General features: G+C 45.6%; 1 protein-coding gene across 1 annotated transcript in view; it reads right to left on the bottom strand.

The window, feature by feature from the left end:
- LOC120944351 overlaps nt 1-6727 on the bottom strand; it is a 75890-nt gene extending 69163 nt beyond the window's left edge. Inside the window, exons 1-3 of the mRNA XM_040358402.1 lie at nt 6410-6727; nt 3758-4057; nt 1430-1714 (exon numbers count right to left, since the gene is read on the bottom strand). Of these exons, the coding sequence (XP_040214336.1) occupies nt 1430-1714; nt 3758-4057; nt 6410-6698 (874 nt within the window). The 5' untranslated portion in view covers nt 6699-6727. The remainder of the gene's footprint in view (nt 1-1429; nt 1715-3757; nt 4058-6409) is intronic.
- Between the last annotated feature and the right edge of the window lie 6248 nt (nt 6728-12975).

Raw genomic sequence — 12975 nt, 5'->3', positions numbered from 1 at the left:
GCCTCCAAGTACCTGTTTTTCTTTGGCTTTTTCTTTATTCTTATCTCAAATATTTTTTATTTTGCGTTTTACAGCATCCATAATACAAGCAAATATACCTGTGAAAATAACAGAACCGACAGACCTATAAACCAGTAGGTAAGGCAAAGCTCCCAACTGTCCCAGATTTCGAGGGACTGTCCCTGATTTGGAGCAATGTCCCTCTGTCCCTCTTTCCTCTTCATTTGTCCCTCATTTTGGTCTGATCTTTATAGTTGTATATAAAAATGCACTTTTTATCTTTCAAAAAAGTGTTTCCCAATGCTAAATCTTTCATCCAATTTCTAAATTGCTGCATTTGTAAATTTTAAAAGCCGACATCAAGGAATAGTAGTGATTAAAAAAAAGCCCTTGTGGATTTAATTAACCTTTTTTTGGTAAATTCTCCTTTAAGGGGTTGTGACAGGGGTGTGTGTCCTATGCCTATGTACGTTTGCTAGTCCCATCTCAAAATGTTGGGAGGTATGGGTAAGGATCAATCTTTATAGAACATACTCATTGAAACTCAGTTCCCTCTATGCACAGATGTGCGATTGAGAGCAAAAAAGGTTTTAATAAAGGTCAAACCAGGATAAAAGACAAAGCAACATCACCACTGCTACATCCAGGGCCACTAATAAGGCAGTACAGCCAGCCCTCCTGTACTAGGCCCAGGCCCCATCAGTTCAAGAGGCTGTACGGTCTTATTGGAAGTGGTTAAGCAAGGCAGTACAGGAAAAAGAAGGGAACGCCATTCTAACATAATGGACTTGTGGGCAAAGAAATAACAATCTGGATATGCATGTCCGGGCTTGAGGTGTTTATAATTCCTCATCCAAAATACCCGGTATTCAAGTTAATGGGTCACGGAATGTCATATTAACATCTTCCCACCCGCGCTATAGCCAAAAGACTGCTGCTAAGCAGTGCCTACCAGTGCCCATCAGTGCCTCATCATTAGTGTCACCTATCACTGCTGCCTATTAGTGTCACCTACCAGTGCCTATTACTGCCCGTCAGTGGCATCTATCAGAGATAGTCAGAGATTGCGGTCATAGTACAGAACATGTTTAGAGATGGCAGACCTAATACAAGAGATGGCCAGAGACTGTGGAAATGCTGCAGGAGACTGTCAGAGACTGTGAATGTGCTATAGGAGTTGTTGGAGACTGGGGAAAAGCTTCAGGAGACAGTCCTAGACTGGAGACATACTGAATAAGACTAGTGGGAATCACTGTTATAACAGGGCAATAGGGAGACACAGATCAGTGCCTGCAGGGGTCCTGAGGTTTGCAGAAATGTGCCAAAGGACTACAGGTTGGGCCCCAGGGGTCTAGAGAAGCCTTTCTTTGTGAATTAAATATTTTAATGTTTATTTTAAAATACCTCTGTTAAATTGGGTGTCTCTCACCTGTGGCTTGTACCAGCAGTCTCACCATATGTGGGGTGGTGAGGGTTCCATGTTCCACCACACATGTCAGCTCCATGTCCCAGTTCTGTTGTGTCGGGGTGAAGGGGTAGACGGATTCCACATCTGAGCTACTGATCCTCTGAGTCTTATCTTTCTCCACCAGGGTGCCATTCAAGTACCAGTTCACTTTGATGGATTCTGGGTAAAACCCAGAAACTCTGCACCCCAAGTTCTGCTGAATATTCAACTTAAACGCTTGGGAAGTAATGTGAACGGATGGGATATCTGCAAAAAAAAAAAAAAAGGACATGTATGTCATTCCAATGCTTTCTTCTTGTGTACTTTATATACTATTGCCTATCTACCAAATTAAAAGCCAAAAACATTAGTACAGCTATCTGCTAAAAAAATAATCCAGTGCAGTCTAACATAAACTGTAGTCTAGAATATCACTTTCCTTTTTGTTTTAATCAATTATTCCACAAACATTGTGGACAAAGGAGGCAGAGGAAAAAACTGAATAAAACGGAGTTGGCAGTAGCACCTCCTGGATACCTGCCAGACACTACTGTGGCTGGCTGGCATGAAAAACGATCCCTTTTCCGAGGGCAGTAAGCGGTACTGCTTGTCTGAAAGAGGCCCGTAGCATTCCCCAAAGGCAATAAACGGAGGGCTGGCATGACAGGGGTAAACAGGGCTTAGGTTACAGGGAGTTAATGGCAAGAGGGGAGTGTTCAGGGAAGTTTAGGGATGTACAGTGGGTTATGGGGAATGGGGTGGAGCTGTGGGAGAAAGTGAGCTGTGGACGGAGAAGGGGTGGTCTGCAGTTGCAAGGTGGAGAGGGTGTAACAACTTCCCATCTGCCTGCCCTACATTTTTGGTGGGCATTGTGTGTTTGTTTTGGGGGACTTGAGTGTCCCCAGGGGCTGGTTGTGGCACTTGGCGGGTTGCATGGTAATCATAGGTCATATGGGCACATAAAAAGGTATGGGGTAGGGAGAGACCCGTCTGAGGTACGGCTCCAAGTTGGTATATGGGTACCTGCAAGTTGTCTCCGAGTCGGTGGTTTCGCGACTGGAGGCCTTAGAAGTGACTAGCAGGTACAGTTCTGTTTTTTATGCCTTTGGGACCTTGTGCTCCAGTTTCTTGAATAAACTGTAAGTTATGTTTTGAAAAGTTATTATGTTAATTATTGGATATTTATATTTGGTTAATAAAACGTCTGCTATGGCCAATTTACTCCAATTCGGTGTGGTGTGGTCATTTGGTGAAAGTGTGGGGTTATTGGTATAGCAGGTAACAAGCCATAGTTGATACCATTTCCCTCAGATGGAACTGCTGTGGTAATTACTATGGCAGTGTAACTGATCAAATCACCTGTGCAAAATAATGGAGAGCCTAAAAACATGACCTGTTAGGGGGCCTTGAGGACTGGAGTTGAGAAACACTGATATAAACAAAAAAAGACCAAACATTTATGTTCTACTTTGTGTTATGAAACATATCCAATAACATCTAACTTCTTCATAAATTTAGGGCAAAAATGTCTGGTAAAAATAAAAATCCTAATAAGTGTATATTAATTGGTTTGTGTGATAGTTATAGTATCTACAAACTACGGTATATATATATATATATATACTAGACCGCGCATATTTGCACAGCTATAGAGCAGACACTTATAATAGTGGTGATCAGCGATTTATAGTTGGACTATGATAGGATGGTGGGCAATCTGGCACTAACAGACACTGGCTAGGAGGGTCACTAACTGACACTGACGGTGCTAAGACACTAATGCAGTGATCAGTGCTAATACTGCACACTCACTGTACTAATGACACTGTCTGGGAAGGGGTTAACATCAAGGGAAAATGAAGGGGTAAACTATGTGCCTAACAAGTGTAATGATTGTTGCTTTTACTCACAGATCTGGGTGCTTTTTCTCCCTGTAGTCAGATTTGATTTCAAGGAGAAGAAACAGCCAGATAACCTTCTAACTGCCTATGTTCTGTGTGTTTGTAAACACAGAACTCTGTGCTGTGATTGGCTACAGCCAATCAGCAGCTTTCAGCCAAAGTCATTGGCTGAAATCTTCTGACAAACTGCCGCTGTGTCCAACTACAGCAGGGGTCACGCAAGCGTATCCAAAACCCAGAAGAAAGGCTGTGATGTATGGGTATGTCGCATAGCCTGGCTGTGCCGTCCATCCACAGTAGATGTACTTTGGGGGGGCGGTACGTGGTTAGTGTTGTGCTAGAGGGGCTTTCAAACCTTTGCTCAGTCCTGTCCTTTTATGTGCACTTTGTAAATATTAGAGTATATTACCTCCAAACACCAGCTGGAAGTCCTCCTGGAGAGGTGTAGTAAGAGACTCATGTTGGACTCTACAGGACAAGGTCCGCTTTCCGTCGTCCTCAGTGGGTGTTATTGTTACTGAGCTCCTCACACTGTACGTCCCATCCGGGTCTCTCTGAGGTTTCTCCACGATAACCTTGTCCAGTATCTCTCCATCTCGGAGCCATTTAATGTCGATGTCCACCGGATAGAATCCAGAGATGACACTACGTAGGGAACTCTCTTTATTTTTTACGACGACATTGTCTGTAATGTTGATCTGTGGAGTAGCTGGAAAATACATATCATGTTATCCTATAAATTGTAATAAAATTACCAAAATCTTTCTATAGACAGTATTATTTCTTCATATATGCAGAATTACCTGTGTATATGCAGGTTAAGGTCAACCTTTTACTATGGAGTCTAAACAAAAGTAATGACACCCTGGTTGCTACAAGTACCTGACACTTCCGAGAGAGAGTAAAACCAACTCACCCATCATGTGGTGCACTTTCACCTAGCAGCAAAAAGGGTCGCTGGTTCGAATCCTGACCACAACACCATCTGCCTGGAGTTTCCATGTTTTCCCTGTGCCTGCGAGGGTTTCCTTCCACACTCCAAAGACATGCTGGTAGGTTAAAGCGGGAGTTCACCCGAAAAAACAAATTTCACCTTAGATTGATGCTCATTTTGTCAAGGGGAATCGGGTAGTTTTTTTAAAATCGAAGCAGTACTTACCGTTTTAGAGAGCGATCTTCTCCGCCGCTTCCGAGTATGGTCTTCGGGACTGGGCCTATTTGATAAACAGTCTTCCGACAGGCTTCCGACGGTCGCATACATCGTGTCACGAGTAGCCGAAAGAAGCCGAACGTCGGTGCGGCTCTATACGGCGCCTGCGCACCGACGTTCGGCTACTTTCGGAAAATCGTGACGCGATGTATGGGACCGTCGGAAGCCTGTCGGAAGACTGTCAATCAAATAGGAACGCCCAGTCCCGAAGACCCATACCCGGAAGCGGCGGAGAAGATCGCTCTCTAAAACGGTAAGTACAGCTTCGATTTTAAAAAAACTACCCGATTCCCCTTGACAAAATGAGCATCAATCTAAGGTTAAAAATGTCATTTTTGGGGTGAACCTCCACTTTAATCAGATAATGTCTAAATTGTCCCTAGTATGTGTATGAATGTGTGTTAGGGACCTTAGGTTGGAAGATCCCGCCAAGCGTGTCAGGGTAAATGACCGCACTATATCAAGATGCCACTCAACTCAACTCATGTGCTTTAATTTCTCTTGGTGGCTCCTACATAGCTAAAGGTGGGGAGAAGTGGTGGTGTATTGCCGAGTAACAGATATTCCACCCACCCAATACAGTCTTGGCATCAGCAACGCAGTAGAGTGGTACTCGAAACATAGGCCACCAGGAAGGTAAGTATAGAGCTGCCTCGGAAGAAGTCCCTTTGTTGAGGAAACCGGTCGGGCTGAGCTGTTTGTTCCTGCTATCACGCATTTTTACATGTTTGGATTCTGTTTTTACTATATATACGTGTAAGTGCAATACTTTATATTAAATGCAGAGGTTTTATACTATCTAGTGTTTTATGTTTTATTAGGATCGTTGTTTGGGTGGAGTCCCCTGAAAACCCTGGAGCTGGTCCTGACATGGTTCCTTTAGACCCCTTTCATAGTGGAGGCGTTTTTCAGGCGCTTTAGTGCTAAAAAATAGCACCTGTAAAGCGCCTGAAAAATGCCTCATCTGCAGTCCCAGTGTGAAAGCCCGAGGGCCTTTTCATCAGTCCAAACCGATCGTGTGTAGTCCCCATAGGTTCTTTAACCTTCGGTCAAAAAAATGAGAACTTGCTTTAAAATTGAACTGATGGACGCCTAACCTCTAGGTCAAAACCGATCGTTAGTATGCAAAAGCATCGGTTAAAAACCCGCGCATGCTCAGAATCAAGTCGACGCATGCTTGGAAGCATTGAACTTCATTTTTTTAAGCACGTTGTTGTGTTTTACGTCACCGCGTTCTGACACGATCGTTTTTTTAACCAATGGTGTGTAGGCGCGACGGACCATCAGTCAGGTTCATCGGTTAACCGATGACAACGGTCCTCATCGGATGGACCGATCGTGTGTACGCGGCCTATTGCTTGTGACCCTGGTGACAATTCAGAAATTCCCTCACTTTGGAAGGACTTCTTCTAACATACTGTTTTGCCTATGGGACAGGAAGTAAAGGGAAATCTCCCTAATGGAGAAAAAAGTTTTGCCTTTAGTTCTGCTTTAAAGACAGGAAGTGGATTCTTCAGTTTATACATATGAAAAGTGGTGTGCCTGACTTACAAGTGAGACAGCAGTATTATCTGTTGAACATGAGAAATAACCCTTTCCGGACCAGAGGTCATTGAAGCCCAGGTGCCCAGGCCAAAATTGAACATCGTCCTTCTGTCATTAAGACAGGAAGAGTACCGTAGTTTGATCCTCCTAATAGAGAACCAAAATAAAACCGTAATGGAAGTTCTATCCTTACCCTCTGCTATACATAATATAGAAACGTTTGGGCTGGACAATATTAGTTTAATAAAACTTTAGGATGTATCGGCCAAAAAAGTTACAGTTTGTAGACTATATAAGACTGCGTACCTTGTACATCTAGTCGGATCTCCTTCTCTTCCGTCTCTGACCTGTACAGTATGGAGCACCTATAGATCCCTTCGTCTGTTATATTGATGTTCGATATAGAAAGATCAGCGATTCCATCCTCTGCCCGGCTTGTATAGGACATACGAGAATCTGTAGATTTCACTGCTGTATTCTGAAACCTTAATATTTCCTTTCCCTGGAAGTACCAAATTATTGAGAGATCTTTGCGATCAATAGGAGGGTTCTTGACTGTGATGAGGCAAGGAATCTTCACATCTTTCCCCATCATGGCTTGCCGGGCAGACAGCTTCAATGCCCAACCTGTGGATAATAAAATATATAATATAAGCAGCAATTTTCTTAAACCCGTTCCGCCCGGCCTATAGCAAAATGATAGCCGGGCGGTGGCTTTCCCGCTCTGACTGGACGTCATATGGCGTCCTTCAGAACAAACCGCTCGTGCGCGCTCCTCTAGGGGCACACAGCGCAAGAAATCAGTAGTGCGTTGTGACGCTCCAACACACCGCATCTTCGATCACGGTAAAGAGCCTATAACTGAGGCTCTTTACCATGTGATCAGCTGTGTCTAATCACAGCTGATCAAAGTGTGGTTAGGAAGTGCCAGTTATCGGCATTCCTCTTCTCACGCTGACAGAACATGAATAGAGGAGAGGGATCGGAAGATTTGTCCCCAAATCAAAAGCTCCGAAAAGCAAGGGAAAAAGCGGGCAATTGGACAGGTAGATGAAGAAGATATAGTATAAGACACTAATATAAAAAAAAAAAAAAACATTTTTATTCATAAAAAATCAATACAGACAATGACATTCATGCTTAAGTAAAAATGTTTAATGGCAGACCACGTGGATCACCATAAGAGGAGTCCCCACATGGTGGAGGTATCCCAATGGGACATGGGTCGCGGAGGGCTTCTCTACTAGTTTCGCGGTTGAACCGCTTCATCAGGAGAATATCTAGGGCCCTTACCAGACCGGGGACATCAAAGTGCAACGCGGGGAGGTTAACATCTAAATAAGTTCCAGCAGCAAAAACACTTGAAGGGGTTGTAAACCCTCAAGGTTTTTCACCTTAATGCATTCTATGCATTAAGGTGAAAAACCTCCTGTGATGCAGCAGCCCCGAGAGCCCCCATTATACTTACCTGAAACTGGTCTTTCCAGCGACGGGGACAAGCACAGCAGCTCCAGCCGGTGTCTCAGGTCCTGATTGGATAGATTGATAGAAGCGCAGCCATTGGCTCCCGCTGCTGTCAATCGACTCCAATGACGTGGGGGGAGGGACGAGTCCTGCTGTCTGTGTCAATGGAAGCAGCAGCATGATACGGGAGCGCGCCCGCACGAGTGCCCCCAGGGAGAGCGCTTCTCTGGGGCGCCGCTGGGGGACCCCAGTAGAGGAGGTTCGGAAACACTCTGTGCAAAACCAACTGCACAGAAGAGGTAAGTATAAGTTTGTTAAAAGAAAAATTAGACTTTACAACCCCTTTAAAGGGGTTGTATAGCCTCTGAAATTTTATTTTTTTAACCCCTGTAAGGCAAAAGACATAATGAGCTAGTATGCACTGCATACTAGCTCGTTATGAAATACTTACCTTAGAACGAGGCATCGGTAACTCACTTGGTCCACGCCGAGCTAGATGACATCTTGCCTCGACGTGCCTTCTGGGTATCGCGGCTCCAGCGCTATGAGTGGCTGGAGCCGCGATGTTGTCACTCCCGCTCATGCACGTGGGAGACTTCTTTCCGGCAAGGTCCGACATCTGCCGGGCCTTTTGCCGAGAAACCTCCGTGCGCATGCGCCGCTGCAGTCAGCGACTCAATGCGAGGGGAATATCTCCTTAACCGTAAAGGTTTGAGAGATATTTTTTTTTACCTACAGGTAAGCCAGGCTTACCTGTAGGTAAACACAGACAGCAGGACTCGGCCCGCCCCCCACGTCATTGGAGTTGATTGACAGCAGCGGGAGCCAATGGCTGCGCTTCTTTCAATCTATCCAATTAGGACCTGAGGTAAGCCAGGCTTACCTGTAGGTAAAAGTCCAAATTTTAACTATACAACCACTTTAAAGCTCATTTATACACGCAGCATGGACTGCCGTGCTTCTGAAAAACAATTCACAGTTGGAGCACTTTTCAGAGGTATTTGAAAAGAGATGAGGAGGTGATATGACAAAATCCCTTGATTGTCTTCAGAACTATTGTTTCCGTTGGAGGATTTCCCCTCTATTCCCATTCTGATGACAACTTGAAATTTGGATCTTCTTTCACTTTCTCTCTTGGTGATAGCAATAAACAGGACATATAGAGAGGGAGAATATCACTAACAGGGGAACAGACATTAAAGCGGAGGTCCGCCTAAAAAAAATTATTAAAAGCCAACAGCTACAAATACAGCAGCTGCTGACTTTTAAAAAATGGACACTTAACTGTCCATGGTGCCCGTGATGTCGGCAGCCGAAGCCGATCAATCGCTCGGCTCTCGGCTGCCCCCGTCGCCATCCTTGGTGAGGGAATCAGGAAGTGAAGCGTTGTGGCTTCACTTTCCAGTTCCCTACTGCGCATGCGTGAGTCGCGCTGCGCGTCCTAACTGGTTCCCGCTGTCTTCTGGGACCTGTGTGTTTGCCAGAAGACAGCGGGGGGGGGGCGTGACTCCCTCTGGGGTCTATCCCCGGAAGTGGGTGCAAATACCTGTATTATACAGGAATCTGCACCCCCCTCCCCTGAAACGTGCCAAATTTGACACTGGTGGGGGGGGGGGGGGTGTTCCGAATAGCGGAAGTTCCATTTCTGTGTGGACCTCCACTTTAGTAAAAACAGCAAAAAAAGAGGGCTATAACCCCTGTCTTTTTTTTCCATCTTGTGTCCTATTGACATTTCCCTTCACTTGCTGTCCTATAGACAAAACAGGAAGTGTGAGGAAATCCCTCCCAATTGAGGGGACCCCTGACTGTCACCAGAACTAATATCGCCATTGCAACATTTTTATCTATTACTATTCTGGGAACAACCCAAAATTTCTTTCACTTTCATTTTCAGTGATAGAGGGTGAATCTCCCTAAATGGGAACAGAGAGTAATAAGAACCTGACCTTTGTTCTAATCCCAATTGCAATTAAAGTTTGCGTGTGTGTAAAGGCAGGTGTCCCAATACTTTTGACAATATAGTGTATACGTGATCCTAAAATTCTGGTCTGGGGCGTGAGTGTGTGAAGCCGGCAGCTCGCTCCGGCTGTGATTCCTACACAGTGGGAGCTGATCAGGGGACCCTGTGAATCCGATGTCCACCGGAACCCGCCGATCATTCTGTACACAGGCAGAGCGGCGATCTGCCTATGTAAATAAGGCAGATCGCTGCTCTGTCGGTAAGGAAGGCGTTGATCCTGTAGTAATTGCACCTCCCACAAAGTGGTAAAACACCAGTTAGGCACACACTTAACCCTTGTATCGCCCCGGAGGTTAACCCCTTTCCAGCTATTGTCATTAGTACAGTGACAGTGCATATTTTTAGCACTTATCACCGTATTAGTGTCACTGGTGTCTAATTTGTCCGCCGCAATGTCACTGTCCTGCTTTAAGTTGCTGATTGCTACCATTAGTAGTAGAAAATAAATAAAAACAACGTTTTAATTCATGAAACAAAACAAAGTTTTTCAAACTTCATTTTCAAAAACGACGTAGCATACACACCATTGTTTTTTCAAAATGCTCTAGCAAAGCGCGGTTATGTTTAGCACGTACGGCGGCACTCTGTTCCATTGAAGCTCGCTTCATAACTTGCTTCTTTACGCTACGCCGCCGTAAGTCAGAGAGGCAAGTGCTGTATTCACAAAGCACTTGCCTCCTAAGTTACGGCGGCGTAGCGTAAATGGGGCCGGCGTAAGCGCGCCTAATTCAAATGAGGATGATGGGGGCGTGTTTTATGTAAATGATTGGTGACCCGACGTGATTGACGTTTTTTACGAACGGCGCATGCGCCATCCGTGTACATATCCCAGTGTGCATTGCTCCAAAGTACGCCGCAAGGACGTATTGGTTTCGACGTGAACGTAAATTACGTCCAGCTTGATTCACGGATGACTTACGCAAACAACGTAAAATTTCGACGCGGGAACGACGGCCATACTTAACATTGGCTAGGCCACCTAGGGGGCAGCTTTATCTTTACGCCGGCGTACCTCTTACGGAAACGGCGTATCTTTACTGCGACTGGCTCATGTACATTCGTGAATCGGCGTATCTAGTCATTTGCATATTCTACGCCGAACTCAACGGAAGCGCCACCTAGCGGCCAGCGTAAATATTGCACCCTAAGATACGACGGCGTAGGAGACTTACGCCGCTCGTATCTTAGCCTAATTTACGCGTATCTGGTTTCCAGAATACGCTTACAGTTACGACGGCGTATCTACTGATACGCCAGCGTAACCCTACGTGAATCTAGCTATGTGTTTCCATTGACTTCTATGGGGAAACTCGCTTTGATACGCGAGTGCTTTTGATTACAAACATTTTCCTGGAACGGATTATGCTCGTGATCCAAGGTTCCACTGTATATGGTTTTGGTAAATCTGAGGACAAAAATCTGCAGAAAATCTAATAGAGTGTATGGGCGTCTAAGAATATTTCATCCTGGCCGATCGGCTCAGTTTGATCAAATCTGATTGGATCAGAGAGGAAGTTATGGTTATTCGATTGTTTGCTGATGCAGCTGTTTTAATAGAATCACACATCGATCAGATAAGGGCGTTGCGGTGTGATTCCAGGAAGATGCAGGAAGATTTCTGTGAAATGACTGGAGAAGACATCTGATATCTCCCAGTCCTCCTCCTCCTCCTCCTCCTGTTGCCATGATGCTGATGTATGATGTCATTGTCCCACCCTGCAGAAATACCAACTAAGCCAGGAGATGGATGGTCAGCCTTGCGGTCTCACATTACCAGATCGATTGTCCTGTAATATATACAGAGCCCGCCTTCCCCTTATTGTTCTCTATGTGCAGAAATAATACATAGGGCCTGATTTACTATGCTCTGTGCGCTGCGCTGGTTCATGCGTTAATTAGTACTCCGGGTGGAGGCTTAATTGGGCGCATGAACCAGCGTAGCAGCCGGCGCATTGAAAGTAATATGTAAAGCCGCGCCGAACTCCCTATAGAAGTCTATGGGAGAAATCAAAAGTGTTCATTTTAAAGGCTAATCTGCTAGTTTTGTCCTAAAAAGTGTTTGGGGACCTCAGTCCTGTCCCAGGGAACATGTATCAATGATTTTTTTATTTTTTAAAACGGCCGTTTTTTCGGGAGCAGTGAAATTAATAATTCTTAAAGTGAAACAATAAAAGTGAAATATTCCTTTAAATTTCGTACCTAGGGGGGGGGGTGTAATGTCAGCATATGAAATAGCGCATTTTTCCCGCACTTAGAACTCCCCCTGCACAACATGACATTCAGAAGGAAAAAAGTCATTTAAAAATTCACACGCGGCTATAATGAATTGTCGGCTCTGACAATTCTAAAGGGATTCATTCATAAAACAAAAATAAAAAATGTGTAGGGGTTCCCCCAAATTAAATTACCAGGCCCTTCAGGTCTGGAATGGATATTAAGGGGAACCCCGCCGTAAAAACCAAAAAAAAAAAGACGTGCGGTTCCCGGCAAATATCCATTCCAGGCCCTTCAGGTCTGGTGTGGATTTTAAGGGGAACTCCACCCCAAATTGAAAAAAAAATTGGCGTGGAGTCCCCCTAAAAATCCACACCAGACCCTTATCCGAGCACGTTGACCTGGCCGGCCGCAGAAAAGAGGTGGGGGACAGAGTGCGTCCCCCCCTCTCCTGAACCGCACCAGGCCACATGCCCTCAACATGGGGAGGATGTCCCCATGTTGATGGGGACAAGGGCCTCATCCCCACAACCCTTGCCCGGTGGTTGTGGGGGTCTGCGGGCGGGGGGCTTATCAGAATCTGGAAGACCCCTTTAACAAAGGGGACCCCCAGATCCTGGCCCCCCCCCCTATGTGAAATGGTAATGGGGTACATTGTACCTCTACCATTTCACCCCAAAAAAAATGTCAAAAATGTTAAAAATGACAGTAGCCGGTTTTTGACAAATCTTTTAATAAAATCTTCTTTTCTTCTTTCCTTCGGGTTTCTTCCGCTGCTTCTTTCTTGGGTCTTCTCGTCCACATCTTGCCCGACGTGTTCTTCTATCTTCTCCGTCCGTCCTTCAGCCTTCTGGTCCCGCATCTTGCCCGGTGTCTTCTCCTGTTTTCTTCTCGGTCCGCCAGCCTCCTCGTCCGCATCTTGTGTCTTCTCCGGACCCAGCGTTTGAATTTGATTTGGCCGCCGTGTTCCCGCTCCTGGGACCCGCCCCCCTCTGACGCCACAAGTAAACTCCTTAGAAGGTCATGTGCGTCAGAGGGGGGCGGGGTCACAGAGCGTCACACAGCGGGGGAATTCAATTTCAATCGCGCCGCCCGGAGAAGAAGATGCCGCCGCTTCCAATTGAAGTTCCCGCCGTGTTCCCGCTCCTGGGACCCGCCCCCCTCTGACGCACAT

Source organism: Rana temporaria, chromosome 6 (genome assembly GCF_905171775.1).
Source record: "Rana temporaria chromosome 6, aRanTem1.1, whole genome shotgun sequence".
Taxonomy (NCBI): Eukaryota; Metazoa; Chordata; class Amphibia; order Anura; family Ranidae; genus Rana; species Rana temporaria.
The sequence above is the reverse complement of the archived record's forward strand: the minus strand, read 5'-3'. Positions and strand labels throughout refer to the sequence as shown.